The sequence below is a fragment of the Coregonus clupeaformis genome, chromosome 13, assembly GCF_020615455.1.
Source record: "Coregonus clupeaformis isolate EN_2021a chromosome 13, ASM2061545v1, whole genome shotgun sequence".
Taxonomy (NCBI): Eukaryota; Metazoa; Chordata; class Actinopteri; order Salmoniformes; family Salmonidae; genus Coregonus; species Coregonus clupeaformis.
Window position 1 is genome coordinate 35,332,536 of NC_059204.1, and position 25,240 is coordinate 35,357,775.

The 25,240-nt window shown below is 41.3% G+C and overlaps 1 protein-coding gene across 1 annotated transcript in view; it reads left to right on the forward strand.

Annotated features, from left to right (window-relative positions):
* The window catches only part of LOC121579932 (androgen receptor), a 52,969-nt gene that overhangs the window by 17,587 nt on the left and 10,142 nt on the right, over positions 1-25,240 (forward strand). Inside the window, 2 exon segments of the mRNA XM_041894937.2 lie at positions 1,306-1,457; positions 4,098-4,214. Of these exon segments, the coding sequence (XP_041750871.2) occupies positions 1,306-1,457; positions 4,098-4,214 (269 nt within the window).

The window sequence follows — 25,240 nt, forward strand, 5'->3', positions numbered from 1 at the left end:
ACACATTCTTACCCAGTCTGGTTCACCCAATGAGGATATCACTCAGAAACTGTGAATCTGAGGGAGAAAGTGAAAATGATTCAATAATCTGGATCTGTGAATCAAATTAACTTTATTTTTAAAGAACCACACAAATAGGTTATACACTTGTTGGCAGTAGTATTGCACAAGAGGCCTCAATGTGAGGAGTCATATAGAATGCCAGCCAAAGGCAATCACGTTTCATTTTGATCATGGACCATGGTCCAGATTGGGTGTCAGCTTCTGTGTGGGGTGTTAAGTGTCATTTTGCACCTTCTACATCAAAGGTGTATTCACTGAGTATACCAAACATTAGAAACACCTTCCTAATATTGAGTTGCACCCCTCCCTTTTGCCCTCAGAACAGCTTCAATTCGTCGGGGCATGGACTTTACAAGGTGTCAAAAGCGTTCCACAGGGATGCTGGCCCATGTTGACTCCAATGCTTCCCACTGTTGTGTCAAGTTGGCTGGATGTCCTTTGGGTGGTGGGCCATTCTTGATACACACAAGAAACTGTTGAGCGTGAAAAACCCAGCAGCGTTGCAGTTCTTGACACACTCAAACCTGTGCACCTGGCACCTACTACCATACCCTGTTCAAAGACGCTTAAATCTTTTGTCTTGCCCATTCACCCTCTGAATGGCACACATACATACACAATCCATGTCTCAATTGTCTCAAGGCTCAATAATCCTTCTTTCACCTGTCTCCTCCCCTTCATCTACACTGATTGAAGTGGATTTAGAAAGTGACATCAATAAGGGATCATAGCTTTATGCTTGTCAATTTGTCATATCATGACAATGAAGCTCTGCTGTTACACTATTGTAGTTTTGATGAATTTCAATATTCCATTAGTCCATTCTCAATGGTTTCATCCCTGAAGGAAAAATGACAGGCCTCAAGCATTAGGTTATGGTCACTTCTGTTAAAATGGCAGGAAACAGCTTATTTATTTTATCTTTATTTAACTAGGCAAGTCAGTTAAGAACAAATTCTTATTTACAATGACAGCCTACACCGGCCAAACCCGGCGACGCTGGGCCCCGCCCTATGCGACTCCCAATCACGGCCGGTTGTGATACAGCCTGGAATCGAACCAGGGGGTCTGTAGTGCCTTAGACCGCTGCGCCACTCGGGAGCCCAGTGTATGTAGTGGCAAAAGAGAGAGGATGAAGGTAATAGGAACACATGTGCTTATTGAATGATGCTGTTGAGTAATTCTGTACTGTTTGTGTGTATGTTTGTTATGTTTCTAAAAGCCTTTAATATGTTCCTAAAGGTTTGAGGGCGGCAGAGACCACATGTTCCCCACGGAGTTCTTCTTTCCGCCCCAGAGGACCTGTCTGATCTGTGCAGATGAGGCATCCGGCTGCCACTATGGAGCGCTAACCTGTGGCAGCTGCAAAGTGTTCTTCAAGAGAGCCGCAGAAGGTAAGATTTGATAAAGTAATATGCCATTGCACCTCTCCACACAGAAGAGAGAGCAGAGCATCAATGGTGGAAATGGATCCATATTCCAGATCCACCTCTCATGCTTTTTGGAAATAATGTATTTATGTATTAGCTATAATGATGCCATAATTAAAATAGTTCTTAATCTTTATGTATTTCAAAGGAAAATTCCTAAGGTCCATAGTATTGACATGGTTAATTTGAATATGTCAAAACCAATCTACGTACATTTCTGACAAAATTGCCAGAAGTTACATTCATCCTAGCCTACCCCTCTGGGGAAATCCTCATATGGAAATACATTGAACTTCTCTAGTGAATCAAGCTGTGAGTCATATGACATAGGAAATCCTGTTTCTGAGAAAAAGCTCATGATTATGAGTAGGGATGGGCATGGTTAATCGAATATCCGGATATCTGTCCTGACATCGGTACGCTACTTTTCCCACTTCAAATAGCAATTACAGTTGCACACCTAACAGAGTTTCCACAAGACCTGACACGGATCAATGCAAAACAATCACCAGAAACTCCCGGCGCATAAACGGGTTGGTGGTTTAGCAACAAAACCGACGCGTGCACAACTATGGGGCAAACAGACGGGGTTGGCTTCGATTGTTGACATCATGTAAACTACACTGAACAAAAATATAAACACAACATATAAAGTGTTGGTCCCATGTTTCATGAGCTGAAATAAAAGATCCCAGAAATGTTCCATACGCACAAAAAGCTTATTTCTCTCAAATGTTGTGCACAAATTTGTTTACATCCCTGTTGGTGAGCATTTCTTCTTTGCCAAAATAATCCATTCACCTGACAGGTGTGGCATATCAAGAAGCTGATTAAATAGCATGATCATTACACAGGGGCACCTTGTGCTGGGGACAATAAAAGGCCACTCTAAAATGTGCAGTTTTGTCACACAACACAACACAATGCCACAGTGTGCAGTTGACTGCAGGTACAGTACCAGTCAAAAGTTTGGACACACCTACTCATTCAAGGGTTTTTCTTTATTTTTATTATTTTCTACATTGAAGAATAATCGTGAAGACATCAAAACTATGAAATAATACATATGGAATCATGTAGTAAACAAAAAATTTTTGTAACAAATGTTTATATTTGAGATTCAAAGTAGCCACCCTTTGCCTTGGTGACAGCTTTGCACACTCTTGGCATTCTCTCAACCAGCTTCACATGGAATGCTTTTCCAACAGTCTTGAAGGAGTTCACACATATGCTGAGCATGTCTTGGCTGCTTTTCCTTCACTCTGCGGTCCAACTCATCACAAACCATCTCAATTGGGTTGAGGTCGGATGATTGTGGAGGCCAGGTCATCTGATGCAGGACTCCATCACTCTCCTTCTTGGTCAAATAGCCCTTACACAGCCTGGAGGTGTGTTGGATCATTGTCCTGTTGAAAAACAAATGATAGTCCCACTAAGCGCAAACCAGATGGGATGGCGTATCGCTGCAGAATGCTGTGGTAGCCATGCTGGTTAGGTGTGCCTTGAATTCTAAATAAATCACAGACAGTGTCACCAGCATTCCACCCCCACACCATCACACCTCCTCCTCCAGGCTTCACGGAGGGAACCACACATGCAGAGATCATCCGTTCACCTATTCTCTGTCTCACAAAGACACGGCGGTTGGAACCAAAAATCTCAAATTTGGACTCATCAGACCAAAGGACAGATTTCCACCGGTCTAATGTCCATTTCTCGTGTTTCATGGCCCAAGCAAGTCTCTTCTTCTTATTGGTGTCCTTTAGTAGTGGTTTCTTTGCAGCAATTTGACCATGAAGGCCTGATTTCCGCAGTCTCCTCTGAACAGTTGATGTTGAGATGTGTCTGTTACTTGAACTTTGTGAAGCATTTATTTGGGCTGCAATTTCTGAGGCTGGTAACTCTAATGAACTTTTCCTCTGCAGCAGAGGTAACTCTGGGTCTTCCTTTCCTGTGGCGGTCCTCATGAGAGCCAGTTTCATCATAGCGCTTGATGGCAGCACTAGAATTAAAAACACGTCTTACCTTTATGTAGTTAATAAATCCAATGTGAAACGTGATAACTATAGTATCATTAACTAGCTTTGAAAAAGTCAATCCATTCTTCTCTAATTAAACAGCTCTCCCTACTTTCGGAATTACGCTTGTAACATTGTCAGTAGGCTACAGTAACCTATACTTCAGAGCGAAGGGGCAGGTAGCCTACACACACACACACACGCACACTCACACTCACTGGCAATGATTTCCAGCTGGCAGGCAGACACTGGAATAACTTTCTGAGTGACAGAGGGAGGGCTTTGTGGGACTGGAAAAAAATGCCCGGAACGTAAAATAACATTACTAACCAGTTCCCATGCTTTTAAAATAACAGTTCCGGAACAGTATAGATCACTTTCGTTTTTGGTTTGGGTTCTGTTCTTCAAATCATTTTGTTATTTTCAGTTTTTTGGTTCTGTTCCCTGAACCGGTTCCAACCCTTGGTTCCGGTTGTAATCATTCATGATGTAACTTACAACCATGTTACAACCATGATGTAACTTTCCTCCTCATTCAAAAATAATTTCGTATTCTCTTATTCTTATCTCTATTTGTCTTTGTTAGGTAAACAGAAATACCTGTGTGCCAGCAGAAACGACTGCACCATCGATAAGCTGAGAAGGAAGAACTGCCCATCATGTCGACTGAGGAAGTGTTTTGAAGCTGGGATGACCCTCGGAGGTAAATACAACTATCATGTCAATTTGTTAAGTCAATGAGAAATAAAAAGTACTTAGCCATCCATCCACCCACCCACTGATCGATAATCATGTACAAAAGTTTGTGTATGTGCATTTACATACACTGAGTGTACAAAACATTAAGGACACCTTCCTAATATTGAGTTGCACCTAGAGCGGTTACGGTGACCGTATAACCGCCACACCGGCAGTCACGAGTCATGACCGCAGTCAAATTCCACATGACCGTTTAGTCACGGTAACTAGGCTTCTCCAAGCTCTGATGCTGCTGATGGTCATTAGTAGCCTACCAAACTTGCTAACTGCCTGGTACTCAGCATTTTATTGTCCCTCTAATCACTCTGACATCAATGCAAATGTAATCGAAAATCAAATCAAACACTTAATGAGAGCCCACGAGCTCATGTTGTGCATCATTTCTATAGGCTATGCAATTGTGTGAGAAAACTGAGTTTTGATGGCCTCTATTAAAAAGAGGAGGATCCCATCAGCTTTCTATAGGCTACGCCTACTATATTTATTTCTCAACTTTCCTAATATTAAGCACATTGCTTTGCTTTACAACCGGTGTAGAGCCTAACTGGCATACATAGGCAGCGTGTGAGTTTGAAGTTTGGGGAAGAACATTTTCACCATAAAAATGCACCTTTATAATAAAGCATTACATGCATAATTGCATTTGTGGTCACTTTTGAGAATGGTGTTTTCCTGCTAATTGATAGCATTTTGGAACATTCGCGCTCATAGCCTTCTGCGGTGTGCACATTGCTGCGCTTATAATGTGAAGAAATAGCCTAATAGTTTATCAACATTTTAAGATAAACGTTCTGATCTGTTGCATCAGCCTCATTGCATTTAAACATTTTTTTGATGCGAGTGGTTGTATTAATTTAGGATCTATCGCATCCCACAACTGTCCCAGACTATGTTTGGAATATTTCTTTCTCGCACAGAAGGACAAGGTGACCAATAGAATAGGTCAACTTTTGTACTATGGGGGATAGTAGATTGACATAGGCTAGTGCTTTTGCTGTTCGTTAGACCTACTCATCTTGCTGGCTGACAAAAAGTGTATGTGGACAGTTCTTCTAACATATGCCTCGGAATTCGATAAGAAGGACGCGCGCAGTTGCGTCCCCGATGTGTCTGTCTTTACTTGTCGCCTACTTCAGAACTGAGATAGATGCCTCTGAGAAGATCCCAATCACGGACATTTGCTAATAAGAATTGCGATATCTGAGAGAGCCATGTGATCTGAAGATGGCGCCAAAGAAGATGGCAGCCGTTTTACAGCCCTCTAACCAATTGTATTATTATGTGTGCTTTTTCAAGTTATTTGTAATTTATTCTGTACATAATGTTTCTGCCACCGTCTCTTATGACCAAAAAGAGCTTCTGGATATCAGGACAGCGATTACTCACTTCGTATTGGACAAAGATTTTTTCTTCAACGAGTTGGACGCAAAGGATATCCTACAGACACCCGACAAGGCCCAAATCCCCGTCATTTGCATGAGAAAGAGATGGAGATATCGTGGACGTAGGTCGGGGTGCCTTGTAAGGATCAGACGGCGAGCGAGTAAACTGCCTCTTCCATCAATCCTATTAGCCAATGTTCAATCATTTGAAAATAAATTAGACGACCTAAGATTACAGTTATCCTACCAACGGGACATTAAAAACTGTAATATCTTATGTTTCACCGAGTCATGGCTGAACGATGACATGGATAACATACAGCTGGCGGGATATATGCTACATCGGCAGGATAGAACGGCTGACTCCGGTAAGACAAGGGGTGGCGGTCTGTGTATATTTGTAAACAACAGCTGGTGCATAAAATCTAATACTAAGGAAGTCTCCAGGTTTTGCTCGCCTGAGGTAGAGTATCTCATGATAAGCTGTAGACCACATTATTTACCAATATTTTTTGTAGCTGTCTATTTACCACCACAAACCGATGCAGGCACTAAGATTGCACTCAATGAGCTGTATAAGGCCATAAGTAAACAGGAAAACGCTCATCCAGAGGCAGCGATCCTAGTGGCTGGGGACTTTAATGCAGGGAAACGTAAATCCGTTCTACCTCATTTCTACCAGCATGTTAAATGTGCAACCAGAGGGAAAAAAACTCTAGACCACTTTTACTCCACACAGAGACGCGTAAAAAGCTCTCCCTCGCCCTCCATTTGGCAAATCTGACCATAACTCTATCCTCCTGATTCCTGCTTATAAGCAAAAACTAAAGCAGGAAGCACCAGTGACTCTGTAAATAAGGAAGTGGTCAGATGACGCAGATGCTAAGCTACAGGACTGTTTTGCTAGCACAGACTGGAATATGTTCCGGGATTCTTCCGATAGCATTGAGGAGTACACCACATCAGTCACTGGCTTCATCAATAAGTGCATTGATGACTTCGTCCCCACAGTGACCATACGAACATACCCCAACCAGAAGCTATGGATTACAGGCAACATCCGCACTGAACTAAAGGGTAGAGCTGCCGCTTTCAAGGAGCGGGACTCTAACCCGGATGCTTATAAGAAATCCTGCTATGCCCTCCGACGAACCTTCAAACAGGCAAAAAGTCAATACAGGACTAAGATTGAATCGTACTACACCGGCTCTGACGCTCGTCGGATGTGGCAGGGCTTGAAAACTATTACAGACTACAAAGGGTAGCACAGCCACGAGCTACCAAGTGACACAAGCCTACCAGACGAGCTAAATCACTTCTATGCTCACTTCGAGGCAAGCAACATTGAAGCATGCATGAGAGCATCAGCTGTTCCGGATGACTATGTGATCAAGCTCTCTGTAGCCAATGTGAGTAAGACTTTTATGTAGGTCAACATTCACAAGGCCGCAGGGCCAGACGTATTATCAGGACGTGTACTCCGAGCATGCGCTGACCAACTGGCAAGTGTCTTCAACATGTTTCAAGCAGACGACCATAGTCCCTGTGCCCAAGAACACTAAGATAACCTGCCTAAATGACTACCGACCCGTAGCACTCACGTCTGTAGCCATGAAGTGCTTTGAAAGGCTGGTCATGGCTCACATCAACACCATTATCCCAGAAACCCTAGACCCACTTCAATTTGCATACCGCCCCAACAGATCCACAGATGATGCAATCTCTATTGCACTCCACATTGTCCTTTACCACCTGGTCAAGAGGAACACCTACGCAAGAATGCTATTCATTGACTACAGCTCAGCGTTCAACACCATAGTGCCCTCAAAGCTCATCACTAAGCTAAGGACCCTGGCACTTAACACCTCCCTCTGCAACTGGATCCTGGACTTCCTGACGGGCCGCCCCCAGGTGGTAAGGGTAGGTAACAACACATCTGCCACGCTGATCCTCAACACGGGGGCCCCTCAGGGGTGCATGCTCAGTCCCCTCCTGTACTCCCTGTTCACCCATGACTGCATGGCCAGGCACGACTCCAACACCATCATTAAGTTTGCCGACGACACAACAGTGGTAGGCCTGATCACCGACAATGATGAGACAGCCTATAGGGAGGAGGTCAGAGACCTGGCCGTGTGGTGTCAGGATAACAACCTCTCCCGCAACGTCATCAAGACAAAGGAGATGATTGTGGACTACAGGGAAAAAAGATGACTGAGCATGCCCCCATTCTCATCGACGGAGCTGTAGTGGAACAGGTTGAGAGCTTCAAGTTCCTTGGTGTCCACATCACCAAAAAACTATCATGGTCCAAACACACCAAGACAGTCGTGAAGAGGGCACGACAAAGCCTATTCCCCCTCAGGAGACTGAAAAGATTTGGCATGGGTCCTCAGATCCTCAAAAAGTTATACAGCTGCACCATCGAGAGTATCCAGACTGGTTACATCACCGCGTGGTATGGCAACTGCTCGGCCTCCGACCGCAAGGCACTACAGAGGGTAGTGCGTACGGCCCAGTACATCACTGGGGCCAAGCTTCCTGCCATCCAGGACCTCTATATCAGGTGGTGTCAGAGGAAGGCCATAGAAATTATCAAAAACTCCAGCCACCCTAGTCATAGACTGTTCTCTCTGCTATTGCACGGCAAGCGGTACCAGAGCGCCAAGTCTAGGTCCAAAAGGCTTCTTAACAGCTTCTACCCCCAAGCCATAAGACTCCTGAACAGCTAATCATGGCTACCCGGACAATTTGCATTGCCCCCTTTTACGCTGCTGCTACTCTGTTTATTATTTATGCATAGTCACTTTAACTCTACCCACATGTACATATTACCGCAATTACCTCGACTAACCGGTGCCCCTGCACATTGACTCTGTACCGGTACCCCCTGTATATAACCTCCCTACTGTTATTTTATTTTACTGCTGCTCTTTAATTATTTGCTATTTTAATTTTTTTCTTAAACTGCATTGTTGTTTAAGGGCTTGTAAGTAAGCATTTCACTGTAATGTCTACACCTGTTGTATTCGGCACATGTGGCAAATCAAATTGGATTTGAATTGATTTGAGTGAGAGGTGCTTCGGAACATGCAGCCAGGAGAAGGGAATTATAATTATTATATTCAGCCCAAGGGCACAATGGCCACTGGCCGCAAAAGGCATGGATTTTTTTAGGGAGCATTACGGCTACACTAGGGGGATGCCGCCGGGAAATTCGAGGCATTATCAAGTGCTTGTCAAATTGTGAATGAGAGACTGATGAAGTGTGTGCAGCCTGTGCAAGAAACAAAGCAGAGCTCATGCCTTTCATGCAACTTTTTTCAAATCATAATTAGAGTCGCATCATGCAGCTTTAGATTGTATTAAAAATCAAAACATATAGCCCAATGTTTGTATCACAACTAAAGTTGCATAAATAACTCTAAATTAAGCATATAGAAGGAGCTGTTTCTTTGTTAACCGCTCAACACAGAATAGCCGCATGTGCACACTCCCTCAGAAATCGTTTGGAGAAAACATCCTTTCGATTTTATTCAGCTATGTTCGGTTGTATTCTTCATACTATAAAATTATATAAAATAATGCCACGGAATTCTAAGCAAATCTTGTCTGCTAAATGAACTAGTGTAGCCCATAGCCAGGTGGCATAGCCAGATCAGGGCCTAACATAAGGACAACTCAGAGTATGCTATTCTGTTCTTCTCATGTTTTTTAGACCTGTCTAAAATAAATAATGGATTTATTGTGATGGTGTAGGCTATATTAAAATGATTTAGTAGACTTTTTTAAATGTAGATGCTCCAAAGGTCTGCATCAGTGGCTTGTAGGCTATGCATGGTAGCCAGGAGATGCTAAATGTGTTTATGTTAATTAACGGTAAATTAACGTGAGACCGACAGTTATTTGCATGACAATACCGGCTGACAAAATTTCATGACCGCCACAGCCCTAGTTGCACCCCCACCCGCCCCCTCCTTTGCCCTCAGAATAGCCTCAATTCGTTGGGGCATGGACTCTACAAGGTGTCGAAAGCGTTCCACAGGGATGCTGGCCCATGTTGACTCCAATTCTTCCCACAGTTGTGTCAAGTTGGCTGGATGTCCTTTGGTTGGTGGACCATTCTTGATACACATGGGAAACGGTTGAGCATGAAAACCCCAGCAGCGTTGCAGTTCTTGACACACTCAAACCGGTGCACATGGCACCTACTACCATACTCCGTTCAAAGGCACTTAAATATTTTGTCTTGCCCATTCACCCTCTGAATGGCACACATACACAATCCATGTCTCAATTGTCTAAAGGCTTAAAAATCTTTCTTTAACCTGTCTACTCCCCTTCATCTACACTGATTGAGGTGGATTTACTAAGTGACATTAAAAAGGGATCATAGCTTTCACCTGCATTCACCTGTTCAGTCTATGTCATGGAAAGAGCAGGTGTCCTTAATGTGTTGTACACTCGGTGTATATACAGCATGAGCACATTTCCCATTTTAGGCCATACAACTGAACTACAGGGTTAAACTCAGCATGGATGATTTTTCTGTAATGTTCCCTTTCAGTCTAAGTACCTGATTTCTTGTGAATGTTGCAACCCGTACTACACATCTTAGCCAGCTCTCTTGAATTGCTGCATCACAAAGGGAAATACTACTTCTAACCAAGCCCCTGACTGTGCCACCAGGCAATTTAGACCTATTTCATTCCCTTTCCCTTACAGTCACCCAGAGCTGTTTGTCGTATTAGGTCTCAAAGATGGACATGTGCTGGACAAATTTCCGTTCTTGTGTTCAATTTTCACTCCCTTCCATTTTCTCATTCTGTTAACGGTGAAAATTGCACAGAGAAGCACAAAGCTGACATGAGATGTGAATTAAAGGAGCAGAAATGCTTGTAATTTAGCCACCAGCCGCTGACAAGCCCATGGGGGAAAAATGCGATGTGATGCTGTGATTGTCAGGGAAAGGCACCTCTATTCCAGTTGCAGTTAGAAAGAGCCTTCCTTCCCCTCAGGCGCTCCTCTCACAGGTTTTTTATGTGCACTTTCTCACAGGTAAGTTTGTGACAGTAATTTGAAAGCTCAGACGAGGGCTTCAAATGTGAAAGATTCTTCTCTGATTACGGACTAATGCATTGGGTGAATTTGTTTTACTGCAAAATGGAAGAGACTATTTAAGTATCATTGCATGGAGGTTTTCTTTTGGAATGCAGAATTCCATATTACGTAATTACTCTCAGAACTGTAATTACTTCTCGAAATAGAACATTGATATGGCAGTTAATTTTACAGATCCACTGAAGCTATTTAATTTAGCAGAGGTATATTGAAAGAGAGAAAGCATTGAAAATATCATCTGGGTGACATTTTCCTGCTCCTAACCTTCCCATTTGCAGCTAAAGAAAGATGACATGTCAAATGGTTACAGGATAGACTTTCTATGTTGACTGAGGCCTAGTAATCAACCCTGGGATTAAATGTGTTGTGTCTACAAGGGTACTGTAACAGTTGAAGGCAATTATACAAACTCCTGGAATATTAGAGGTGCTCCCTGTTTCCCACCCTCACTCCTCTTGCTAAAAAAACGAATTATATGATTTGAGACTTGAACCTTTTCCCGTATTCCATCTGAGCTTTAAATGTCCTCTCTGCATTTGCCTTGGTGCAGGGCAATTCAAATCCCATGATTAATTAAATGTTTTTGAGGAGTACGTGTACCCACTCTCTGTCAAAACTTTGTGCAGGAAAGTAACAAGCAAGTGCCAAAGATTTTAACTATCTGCTAGCATATAATAGTTCACCATTACCTTTATGAACATTTCTCAAGATATAAACTGTACTGTTAGACAATTCAGAGCATAATAATGTTAAGACATGAAACCCTAACAATAACTACTCGCTAGCATGCCTAAACCTAACCCATTCCAGTTGTTCGTTACTCACGTTTGTTTATGATTTATTTAATTTTATCGGGATCGATTCCATCTAAATTATCTTATTTTATAAATAATGTAGTTATATTTTGTGTTATGTGACATTGTTATATTGAATTCACGTACACTTGTTGGCCAAGCACAAGTTGTACCCTTTGTGGAAACAGATTAATATACTGCAACCACCACACAATCAATCATTCAAACCTCATTCAAACCAGGAGCAGCTCAATATGATATATAATTCCAAATACCATGTGTACATATCTTAATTAATAGATATCCTCTGCTCGTCTGAGTCATTCCGTAAAGAATTCGGAAATCAGAATACTGTATATTTTTTACCTTTCCTCTAAATTAGGACTGAGTTAGTTGCAGAGAAAATTAACTAATGTCATGTCTTGTATGGCTGCCTCTGTTTGTATTGGCCTCAGTTTGAAAGGGGTGTGGATCTTAAGGGCAGCTCAACCTGACCTACTTACTACTCTATGTGTTATGCAAAGATCAGTGCCAAGATACCACAATTTTTTATATATTTGGGAATGTTTTAATTATTTTTCTTTATCTAAATTACATGAAGGGTTACTTATTACATCTGAAATAGAAATATAATGATTTACCAGCATATTAAGATTGAGCTAATGAGGCACTTAATTACTCAGATTGAGAAATAAATAAATAATAATACTGGGATCCGATCGTTCACTCTACATTTCCTTAAGCTAATTCTATTTAGGTAATAGATTGAATGTCCACCACCTAATGTATTGATAATGTATTGCCACTTTAATTTGTAGTCCCCTCTGCACAATGCTTTGTTGTCACGTAGCACTATGAAAAGCACTATGAAAGCATGCATAGTGCATGGGACCATAATTAATTTGTGGTCATGATAAACTAGCTATAAAGATAAAGTTACTGGGCCACTCTGCACTGACAGATATTAAGGGTATGTTTTATTTTATTTTGGTCAAAGTTCTGCAGACCCGTCCAGAGCCATAATAAGGTACATCTGTGCACCTGTTCTAGAAGAGATCATTGGTGACCCCAATTTAGGTGATCCATTCTGCACCATCAGGATTTTACTTCCAGGTTACCTGGATGTTAATTGCATACACCTTTATTGTCTCTATTTAGATAAGAATGACTGTATCTCTGTAAAGCCAGATTGAACTTTTCAACTTAATGGTCTATCCAAAAGGAAAGTAAGTATGTATGTTTTATTGTCACATACAGGAGTTCCAGTGTGCAGGAAATGGTTTCACTCACCATTTAGAATTTTAAATGTTGATTTTCCTCTCTGCACTATACCCCCGGTAAACACTTTTCCAAAAATAGCATAACACATTACAAAGTAAACTATAGCAATCCTCACATTAAAACATTTAAATAATTTGTTTGCTGTGTTGAAGTACATCCATAATAATACTGTAACAATACAGTAAATGATTGCTACATTTGTAAGCTGCTAATATTGTAATCAAGGTGTGTCCCTGTGACATGGTGTGCCCACTGTCTCTGACAGACCTTACCAAATGGCCTGCTCTGCCCATTGTTGCCATGGTCATTGATTCGCTAGCCAAGGTTCCAGCCTCCCTCTCACATTGCTCACCTAGTTATCCTCCACAACTGGTATATTTTTTTATTGGTGGAACATTTGTCTCTCCTAACAATGCAACTCAAATGTGTGACACTAAATACATTACCATGTGTCATCTTTTATGCATTTGGAACAATGATGGTAATATTCAAGATACGTTTTTTCCTGTCCCGTGGCTGGGTTTCTATGCATGGCTTGGCTAGATTATTATTAAACATTGCTCAAAGTATTGGCAGTGCATGATATGTTTTGGGGATCAATATGCCATGATTTCTCCACCATGCTTCCAAAAATGTATTTCATGTAAATAGGCTCTGAGAGGGTAGAACAGGTGTTCACATGTATATCAGAACTGGACGGGTCTATTCTGGGCCTGGGCTCATAAAAGCAATATGTCAAACTAGAATTGAAATTGTTCTCAGAGCCATGACCCAGTGGTGATAGTGATAGTGGTGGCCAAGCCCGTTGAGGCACACACTGAGCAATATCATAATTGTTGCTAATTTATTATAATTTATGACACATTTGTCTAATACTGTTATTACTATTACTAAGCACGTTTTAAGCATAACGCCCATCGTTAATGCCACAAACACAAAGCCTGAGAAGATGAAGCCTCAAGTTCCCATGATTGCATCCAGGTTAGAGCTACTATTCATGCACCACATGTTGAGGGACATCAATACTCCATCCTTCAGGGGCTTCTTAAGCCTGGGATCTGTGGAGAAGCAGAGTGAAGATCCCATTTATAAACAAATCCCTTATCCTCCAGATTCCATCTAGTGTCCCACTGTGCTGAATTAAACTTCTGACCCGAGAAGTAACTATGCACAGGAAAACTATTCTCAACCAAACTTTGTAAAAGCAGCGAGAATGTATCCTACCATTCAGTTAGAGTATTTGAAATGCCTATAGGTTATTGATCCGATAGTTAGGATGCAACCATTTGCATTACTCTGTCACTCACACACCTACGCAGTTGCCAAGCATATAGAGGCAGCTGAAATAACAGCGTGAACCTAGAGCTCAGCAATTTCAGAGTGTTGGTGTTATCTGGCAGAAGTAATTAGATTGAGTGAATGGTGGGTTATATACTTGTCTAGTCTGTGACTGTAGTTATAGGATTGTTGGTTAGGGCACAGATTGTTTATGATCATTATTTCACTCGGATTCACTTATTTAGGGCAGGAGATTTATCACGTCATTAGGCTACAATTCAAAGGCATGGATAGGACTTGTTTAGTTTCTAAGTGGAGGGCGTCAACAGTCAGCCAGGAGCTGAAAGGAAAGCCTCCCATCTCCAACCTCGCTGGGAAATAAAGTTGTAGTTTTGTTGTTAGTTAAGAAATAATATTTTGAGACGTTGCCTAACCCATCTGTATCTTTAGCAGTTTCTTTAGCAGTTGACTTCGGATTGTATCCAAATGACAAACAGTTTAGGTGGTTGTTGTTGATTGTGGGTATACTACTCTATCGTATGCGTACACAAATTATTGCGCTAATTAAAGCAGAGTTCCTAGCATCTGAAAATGTTTACATTCAGAAAAGAGCAGATCTGTACATCAGAGAGAGGTCTTCTTTTTATTCAACATGATTTAGGACAGGAACATAACATGATAAGAGTGGGATGAGTAAGAGATGCACTGGCCTTTCATTTATCCCATGCTTCTCTACCAGATGAGGCCCATCTGGTCAAATGTATTTTTAATTTCAATTTTGGTAGTACATATTAGAAGACCACGCTGTTCTAGCCTGTTAGTCTCCTACTCTATTCCTGTTGTGTTACACAAAATGATTGCAAAACTAGAATTGATGTTTACATGGAAACATTCTCGTTCTATACGGAAGAGTATTACATTTACATTTACGTCATTTAGCAGACGCTCTTATCCAGAGCGACTTACAAATTGGTGCATTCACCTTATAGCCAGTGGGATACCTAACTTATTAGGGCTAAGCGAAGAAAAAAAAAACCTGATGCACTTAGATTAATATTATTTTGCATGGATAATAATTCCAAATCTAGAAACTTCAAGAATAAAGTCACATTATTTTGAGAATAAAGTCAAAATTGTGAGAATAAAATCACAGTTATATTTCAAGATTAAAGTAGGAGATTTGGTTAATTGCATGCCTCCCTGGCTCCCTGTTGTTGTGTGCCACCATTGAAATGCCTGAGTTCGATGACCTGGTGAAACTATAGTTTAGAATTGGCTTTAGTAACAAGGAAATCCTTGCTCTTTTAACACAAAATTACCATATTATTGTAAGTATTAGGATCTTGAAGAGGTTGTGCTGAGATTGGGTCTGTCCGGGAGACCCATGGGGCGGCGCACAATTGGCCCAGCGTCGTCCAGGGTAGGGGAGGGAATGGCCGGCAGGGATGTAGCTCAGTTGGTAGAGCATGGCATTTGCAACGCCAGGGTTGTGGGTTCGATTCCAGTATAAAAAATAAAAATGTATGCACTCACTAACTGTAAGTCGCTCTGGATAAGAGCGTCTGCTAAATGACTAAAATGTAAATGTAATGTAAATGTTCAGAAGGAGGAACCACACGGATTTGGATGAGGTATTGGCCAAAGTGAAATCAACAGGGGCCCTAAGCGAGATTTGGTTCACCCCCCCGGCAAAAACGTAATGTTTTAAAGTTCATTTCCTGCAGTTGTACACATTTTGCCATGGGGCGGAGAGACATTTTTGCAGTTTTAAAGCACATTTCCTGCAATTCTACCCATTTTGCCATGGGGTGGAGAGAAATTGTTGAAGTTTTAAAGCTAGCGGCCGGGGCCCTAAGCGACCGCTTATGTCGCTTATGCCTGGAGCCGGCCCTGCCTCCCCTAGTCAAGTATCAATTCTGCACCCTCCTCCTCAACCCTCACCCCTGCATTTGTCAGGTATCACCCCTCTGCCTCACCTCTCTCATCCGTGCATCAGTCCGTTCTCACCCTTGCATTACACCACATTCTTTATTTCTTTTAAAATTATACTGAACAAAAATATAAACGCAACATGCAACAATTTAAACGATTTTACTGGGTTACAGTTCATATAAGGAAATCAGTAATGTAAAGTGTTGGTCCCATGATTCATGAGTTGAAATAAAAGATCCCAGAAATGTTCCATACGCACAAAAAGCTTATTTCTCTAAAATGTTGTGCACAAATTTGTTTACATCCCTGTTAGTGAGCATTTCTCCTTTGCCAAGATAATCCATCCACCAGACAGGTGTGGCATATCAAGAAGATGATTAAACAGCATGATCATTACACAGGTGCACCTGGTGCTGGGGACAATAAAAGGCCACTATAAAATGTGCAGTTTTGTCACACAACACAATGCCACAGATGTCTCAAGTTTTGAGGGAGCGTGCAATTGGCATGCTGACTGCAGGAATGTCCACCAAAGCTGTTGCCAGAGAATTGAATGTTCATTTCTCTACCATAAGCCTCATCCAACGTCGTTTTAGAGAATTTGGTAGTACGTCCAACCGGCCTCACAACCGCAGACCACGTTTAACCACGCCAGCCCAGGACCTCCACATCCGGCTTCTTCACCTGCGGGATTGTCTGAGACCAGCCACCCAGACAGCTGATGAAACTAAGGAGTACTTCTGTCTGTATTAAAGCCCTTTTGTGGGAAAAACCTAATTTTGATTGGCTGGGCCTGGCTCCCCAGTGGGTTGGTCTGGCTCCCAAGTGGGTGGGCCTATGCACTCCCATGCCCACCCATGGCTGCGCCCCTGCCCAGTCATGTGAAATCCATTAGGGCCGAATGAATTTATTTCAATTGACTGATTTCCTTATATGAATTGTAACCCAGTAAAATCGTTGAAATTGTTGCATGTTGCGTTTATATTTTTGTTCAGTGAACAATGAGCATGTCTATTGGCCAAAATACATGTCAATTCAAACAGCCAGCAAGCATCATGATGATTAAATTAATTTCAAAAATACTAGCAACAATATCTTAGGAAAATTATATATTTACATGTAAAAACTAGAGGACATCACTTGCTAGCTAGCTATGTTATTGTATTTACAGGCTAGCTAGCACCTAAATTAGATGGGAGAGGTCTAGTTACAAAGCAGGATCAATGAGTTATAGCCAATTACTTTGCTTACATTTAGGAAATATGTTTGAAATGGTGATGGATTAAATGATTAAACCAACCCATGTTATTTAGCGATATTAAGCTATGGTGGTGTATCACAATTCTAAAATTGGCCCAGATCCAGAAAGTGGAGTGGTTGTGTTTACATGCGGCCACTCAAGAACATTCACTGTCTTCTTGGTAAGCAATTCCTGTGTAGATTTGGCCTTGTGTTGTAGGTTATTGGCCTGCTGAAAGGTGAATTCCTCTCCCAGTGTCTAGTGTAAAGCAGACTGAAGCGGTTTTCCTAAAGGATTGTGCCTGTGCTTAGCTCCATCCCGTTTCTTTTTATCCTGAAAAACTCTCCAGTATTTGCCGATGTCATGCATACCCATACCACGATGCAGCCACCACCATGCTTGAAAATAAGGAGGCAGTTACTCAATGATGTGTTGGATTTGCCCCAAACATAAGGGTTTGCATTTAAGCCATTTGCAGGATTACTTTAGTACCTTGTTGCATACAAGATGCATGATTTGGAATATTATTCTGTATATTTGTATTCTTCTTTTCACTCTGTCATTTAAGTCATTATTGTGGAGTCACTACAATGTTGTTGATCCATCCTCAGTTTTCTCCCATCACTGGCATTGAACTCTGTAACTATTTTAAAATCACAAGTGGTTTTAAAATCATGGAAAGATCCCTGAGCAGTTTCATTCCTGTCCTGCAGCTCAGTTCAGAAGGACGACTGTATCTTTGATGCGTCTGGGGAGTTTACTACATAATCCACAGCATACTTTTTAGAGATATTCAATGTCTGATAGTTTATTGTTACCCATCTACCAATTACTGCCCTTCTTTATGAGGCTTCCGAAAAGCTCCCTGGTCTTTGTAGTTTAATCTGTGCTTGAAATTCAATACTTGACTGAGGGACCTTACAGAGGTTGTATGTATGGGGGACAGAGGAAGGGTTAGTCATTCAAAAATAATGTCAACCCCTATTATTGTGAGTCCATGTAACTTATTATGTGATTTGTTAAGGCACATTTTACTAATTTAGGCTTGCCTAAACAAAGGGGCTGCATACTTATGCAACGACTATATGACAATTAAATACATTTTAATCTCACTTTGTAACACAATAAAATGTGAAAAAATCCAAGGGTCTGGATATTTTTTTAAGGCACTGTATTAGCTGACAGCATTGTCATATAAATTAATTTAATCATAGCTGATTATGATGATGATAATTCATAATTGCCAGTGACATTTTCCCAACCTTATACCTCCACTGTGGTGTAATGCCCATAGGAGGCACAAGGGCATGTGCCCCCTCAGATTTGTCCTGTTTTATAATTAATTAATAAACTTCATTTTTAAGCCCACGTTTTATCATTAGAATTTATAAAAAGATCTGTCAGTGGTATTTTGCGGAAGGGTGCACACTGACTGGACCAGGCAAAGAGACCCCCCTCCCCCATTTTCTCTAGTAAGTGGTTCCTTCCAAGGTGCACAGAGCAAAGATATGCTAGGCAAGACACTCAATACTCTAGTGCATGCAGTATCATCAGTGGAGTTGGAGAGAGAGTGTAGAGTGACACACAGCGTTTTATTTTATTTTAGCTGCTGGTAATGGGCAGGACTCGCAGGAGGTATGTTTGTAAATTAATTTGATCAAGCTATGTAGGCTATTGATTCATTCTTGATGAATACATAAAACAAAAATGATACTAACCACGTATCAAGTTTGCTTTAGCTAGCCACCTAGATAGGTTCCCAATCTCCCAACCTCATAACTAGCTACCAAGCCATTTCAGGCTATCAATAAAGTTAGAGTAGCTTGTCTAAGGGAAAGGAAGAGAGGGATACCTAGTCAGTTGCACAACTGAATGCATTTAACTGAAATGTGTCTTTAACCCAACCCCTCTAAATCAGAGAGGTGCGGGGGGCTGCCTTAATGGACATCCACGTCATCGGCGCCCAGGGAGCAGTTGTTGTTGGGGGATAACTGCCTTGCTCATTTCAGTTACTGGCCCAATGCTCTTAAAGGAAAAGTCCACCCAAAAACTATATTTTGGTACAAAATACAAAATACAGAAACCATCCCCATATGATGTGTTTTCATCATATGATGCAAAATGCATCATACAGGGATGATTTCTGTATTTTGAAAGTTACATATCTTGAAAACTTGATTGCTGACAAGCAAAACATTTTGGGACTATGTCAACAATGGACTAGTGAAACAAATACCGAAAGATAGTTTTTAGGTGGAATTGTCCTTTAACCGCTAGGCTACTTGCCACCCCTAACTATCTTAGTTGGCATACCTGCTGGCAAGGTTGCTAGACTTTAGAAAAGCAAGCAATTACTAAATGTACTGAATAAGACACACATTCATTCATTTCAATCTTTTACACAGATTTTAGCAGAGATGGAGAGAAGCATATTTAGTTTCTTTAAAAAAAGAAACACGAGTCAGGATGATACAGACAGCTCAAGAGGTATGCTTAGATATGCAGAAAAATACTTGGTTTAAATGTAATCTGGCACTTTATGATAATATCATGAATTGTGATGCCGTGATACAGTATGTGCCTGTATTGATGATGTGTGTTATAATCCCATGTACTGTGCTGTAATTTGTATGTAATGTCCTAGGAATGTTAGTTTGTTGATGTACAACAGTCAGAATGACACCCTCTGGAATGTGTAGAATAGAATTAAGCATAATGATTATGGCTCTAGCAGTGGGGAACCATCAGGGCCTTCTAGGAAGGCCTAAGGATTTATAAAAATGTATATATTTTTTAAAATAAAATTTCGTTTTAATTTCTATTTCATCTTTACAATAATTGTAATAATTTTCTGATTTCATCTCTTCAGTTTGTGTTGGAAAGAGAAGGGTTAATACTGAATATAAAAAACTATCCAATCAGGATTTTCTTTGGTGGTCTCTGGGTAGAATAATCTAGCTAGCTCAGCCAGCCATTGGCTAGGCCTTCAGCGCCATGGAGTGCACAGGTATTACAGTCGCTGTCCTTTCAGCACCATGAGCCTGTCACCTTTGATATGACACTGTTGTTGTTGCTATTGGTGATAGTGTGATAGTGGTGTTGGCTACCATAACTTGTGTAAACAGTGCATTATTTTATGCTGTGTGTCATGTTGTGTCCATGCCGGTTCTGTCTCTGTGTGTGCGGAAGTCCAAAGCGCGGCCAGGCTTATTTGATTCATTCATAATATCATCAAAAAGTATTGCTCCTCCTTCACTACAACTAGAACGGTCCCACTACAGAATATATAATGTCGGGCGCATTAAGAGATGCTATGTTTTCTGTTATTTTCTTGATTTTTGAGTTTGATACAACGTATTGGAAGATTTTTGGTCCGTCTGAAGGCCTAGGTCCTATAGTCACGGTTCGCCACTGGGCTCTAGATTGGGGGGAAAGCTGTTTCAGGTGTTTACAAAATGCAAAATTCTCCAACCTACGGATGGGGGACACAGCCGCCCACCCGGACCATCCCCCTTAATTCTCACATACTTCGTGCCCACTCTAAAATTATGGGTGCTTGACGCCTATGTACCTCCCAATAATTTATATATACACTAGATGACTGACGGGGCGCTGTTTTGAATCCGCCACGTCTCCATCTTGGCACTCCCCCACCGTTGTAGAAAATATTTTTGAAGCTATAGAAATTCATTTATTAATGTCTACATTTGTTTTTGCCACGTTTTTATTCTATTACAGACACCTTAATGCATACTTTGCAATTATATTATGTGAGCTAAACATTTAAAATATATATATATTAAAACATTTTCCGTAAAGTTATAATGTTACTGTTCCCACTACAACAACAGAAATACATGTAAATTTGTCCTTGAAAAATGTAATTGAAATACTGTAGAATTCTATTCATTCCTATGGAGGACTCCTTCTTCTGGGGAGTGCCAATATGGCTGACCGGTGGCTTCAAAGCCTCTCATTGGCATCAGCAATCCAGGGTTTATATAGATCATTGGTACGTTCACATGTGTTGTTGTTGTTGTTGTTGTCGGCGCTTAGCATGTAGAGTGCATTCAGAAAGTATTCACACCCCTTGATGTTTTCCACATTTGTTTTACGTTACAGCCTTATTCTAAAATGGATTAAATCATTTTTTCCCCTTATCAATCTACACACAATACCCCATACTGACAATGCAAAAACAGGTTTTTAGAAATTCTTCAAATGTATTAATAATAAAAAACTGAAATACCTTATTTAGATAGATATTCAGACCCTTTGCTATGAGACTCGAAATTGAGCTCAGGTGCATCCTGTTTCCATTGATCATCCTTGAGATGTTTCTACCACTAGATTGGAGTCCACCTGTGGTAAATTCAATTGATTGAACATGATTTGGAAAGGCACAAAACTGTCTATATAAGGTCCCACAGATGACAGTGCATGTCAGAGCAAAAACCAAGCCATGAGGTCGAAGGAATTGTCCGTAGAGCTCCGAGACAGGATTGTGTTGAGGCATAGGTCTGGGGAAGGGTACCAAAATGTTTTTGCAGCATTGAAGGTCCCCAATAACACAGTGGCCTCCATCATTCTTAAATGGAAGAAGTTTAGAACCACCAAGACTCTTCCTAGAGCTGGCCGCCCGGCCAATCTGAGCAATCGGGCGAGAAGGGCCTTGGTCAGGGAGGTGACCAAAAACCCGATGGTCACTCTGAATGAGCTCCAGAGTTCCTCTGTGGACATGGGAGAACCTTCCAGAAGGACAACCATCTCTGCAGCATTCCACTAATCAGGCCTTTACGGTAGAGTGGCCAGACGGAAGCCACTCCTCAGTAAAAGGCACATGACAGCCCGCTTGGAGTTTGCCAAAAAGCACCTAAAGGACTCAGAACATGAGAAACAAGATTATCTGGTCTGATGAAACTAAGATTGAACTCTTTGGCTTGAATGCCAAGCGTCACGTCTGGAGGAAACCTGTCACAATCTCTACGGTGAAGCATGGTGGTGGCAGCATCATGCTGTGGGGATGTTTTTCAGCGGCAGGGACTGGGAGACTAGTCAGGATCAAGGGAAAGATGAACGGAGCAAAATACAGAGATATCCTTGATGAAAACCTGCTCCAGAGCGCTCAGGACCTCAGACTGTGGCGAAGGTTCACCTTCCAACAGGACAAAGACCCTAAGCACACAGCCAAGACAACGCAGGAGTGGCTTCGGGACAAGTCTCTGAATGTCCTTGAGTGGCCCAGCCAGAGCCCGGACTTGAACCTGATCGAACATCTCTGGAGAGACCCAGAAATAGCTGTGCACCGACGCTCCCCATCCAACCTGACAGAGCTTGAGAGGATCTGCAGAGACGAATGGGAGAAACTCCCCAAATACAGGTATGCCAAGCTTGAAGCGTCATACCCAAGAAGACTTGAGGCTATAAACACTGCCAAAGGTGCTTCAACAAAGTACTGAGTAAAGGGTCAGAATACTTATGTAAATGTGATATTTATGTTTTTGTTTTTTTGCAAACATTTCGAAAAACCTGTTTTTCTTTGTCATTATGGGATATTTGTAAGTCGCTCTGGATAAGAGCATCTGCTAAATGACTTAAATGTAAAAAAATGTATTGTGTGTAGATTGATGAGGAATACAACAATTTAATCCATTTTAGAATAAGGCTGTAACGTAACAAAATGTGGAAAACGTCAAGGGGTCTGAATACTTTCCGAATGCACTGTATTTGGGCAATTGGAAAATCTTATTATTTTGAATAAATTAGAGTAAGGGTGAGGGATGAGAAGGAGAAGTGAGGCTTGACTAAAGTAGGGGTGATAACTGACCAATGCAGGGGTGACGAGGGTTAAAGAGGAGGGGTGACGTTTAACTAGTCCAAGGTTGATACTTGACTAAGTGAGGGGTGAGGTTTGAGGAGGAGGAATGACAGAGTTCCTATTATGTATTCCGTACACCTTTGTACCATGCTGATCCCAGCAGGCCCATGGGATTATTGTTGAGAAAAATACCCTGCTCTGTTGAATTTAATTTAGATTTTATTCTGAAAATATTGCAACTTTATTCTTGAAGTATTTCACATTTTTGCCAAAAACATTATCCAAGTACCATCACCGTTTATTTATGTTTCTCTTCACTTGTCCCTAATACTCTTCTGTAGTTCTATCGCGCATGCAATGATGTTAATAAAAAAAAAACTGTGTTGGTTTTTTGCAGTAATTTCTTTATTTTTGTAATATCTCAAACAGATGTGGCAGGTTCACCAATTAAGGATTCTTCATTGGTGAAACTGCTTTAAAAATAAACTGTAGACTGCATTTCGGTATTTTGCGAAAGCCTTGATGTGCACTTACAGTTGAAGTTTGAAGTTTACATACACTTAGGTTGGAGTCATTAAAACTAGTTTTTCAACCACTCCACAACTTTCTTGTTAACAAACTATAGTTTTGGCAAGTCGGTTAGGACATCTACTTTGTGCATGACACAAGTAATTGTTCCAACAATTGTTTACAGACAGATTATTTCACTTATAATTCATTGTATCACAATTCCAGTGGGTCAGAAGTTTACATACACTAAGTTGACTGTGCCTTTAAACAGCTTGGAAAATTCCAGAAAATGATGTCATGGCTTTAGAAGCTTCTGATAGGCTAATTGACATCATTTGAGTCAATTGGAGGTGTACCTGTGGATGTATTTCAAGGCCTACCTTCAAACTCAGTGCCTCTTTGCTTGACATCATGGGAAAATCAAAAGAAATCAGCCAAGACCTCAGAAAATTTTTTTGTAGACCTCCACAAGTCTGGTTCATCCTTGGGAGCAATTTCCAAACACCTGAAGGTACCACGTTCATCTGTACAAACAATAGTACGCAAGTATAAATACCATGGGACCACGCAGCCGTCATACCGCTCAGGAAGGAGACGCGTTCTGTCTCCTAGAGATAAACGTACTTTGGTGCGAAAGTGCAAATCAATCCCAGAACAACAGCAAAGGACCTTGTGAAGATGCTGGAGGAAACAGGTACAAAAGTATCTATATCCACAGTAAAACGAGTCCTATATTGACATAACCTGAAAGGCCGCTCAGCAAGGAAGAAGCCACTGCTCCAAAACCGCCATAAAAAAGCCAGATTACTGTTTACAACTGCACATGGGGACAAAGATCGTACTTTTTGGAGAAATGTCCTCTGGTCTGATGAAACAAAAATAGAACTGTTTTGCCATAATGACCATCGTTATGTTTGGAGGAAAAAGGGGTCAGCTTGCAAGCCGAAGAACACCATCCCAACCGTGAAGCACGGGGGTGGCAGCATCATGCTGTGGGGGTGCTTTGCTGCAGGAGGGACTGGTGCACTTCACAAAATAGATGCCATCATGAGGAAGGAAAATTATGTGGATATATTGAAGCAACATCTCAAGACATCAGTCAGGAAGTTAAAGCGTGGTCGCAAATGGGTCTTCCAAATGGACAATGACCCCAAGCATACTTCCAAAGATGTGGCAAAATAACTTAAGGACAACAAAGTCAAGGTATTGGAGTGGCTATCACAAAGCCCTGACCTCAGTCCTATAGAAAATGTGTGGGCAGAACTGAAAAAGCGTGTGCGAGCAAGGAGGCCTACAAACCTGACTCAGTCACACCAGCTCTGTCAGGAGGAATGGGCCGAAATTCACCCAACTTATTGTGGGAAGCTTGTGGAAGGCTACCTGAAACATTTGACCCAAGTTAAACAATTTAAAGGCAATGCTACCAAATACTAATTGAGTGTATGTAAACTTCTGACCCACTGGGAATGTGATGAAATAAATAAAAGCTCTACTATTATTCTGACATTTCACATTCTTAAAATAATGTGGTGATCCTAACTGACCTAAAACAGGGAATTTGTACTAGGATTAAATGTCAGGAATTGTGAAAAACTGAGTTTAAATGTATTTGGC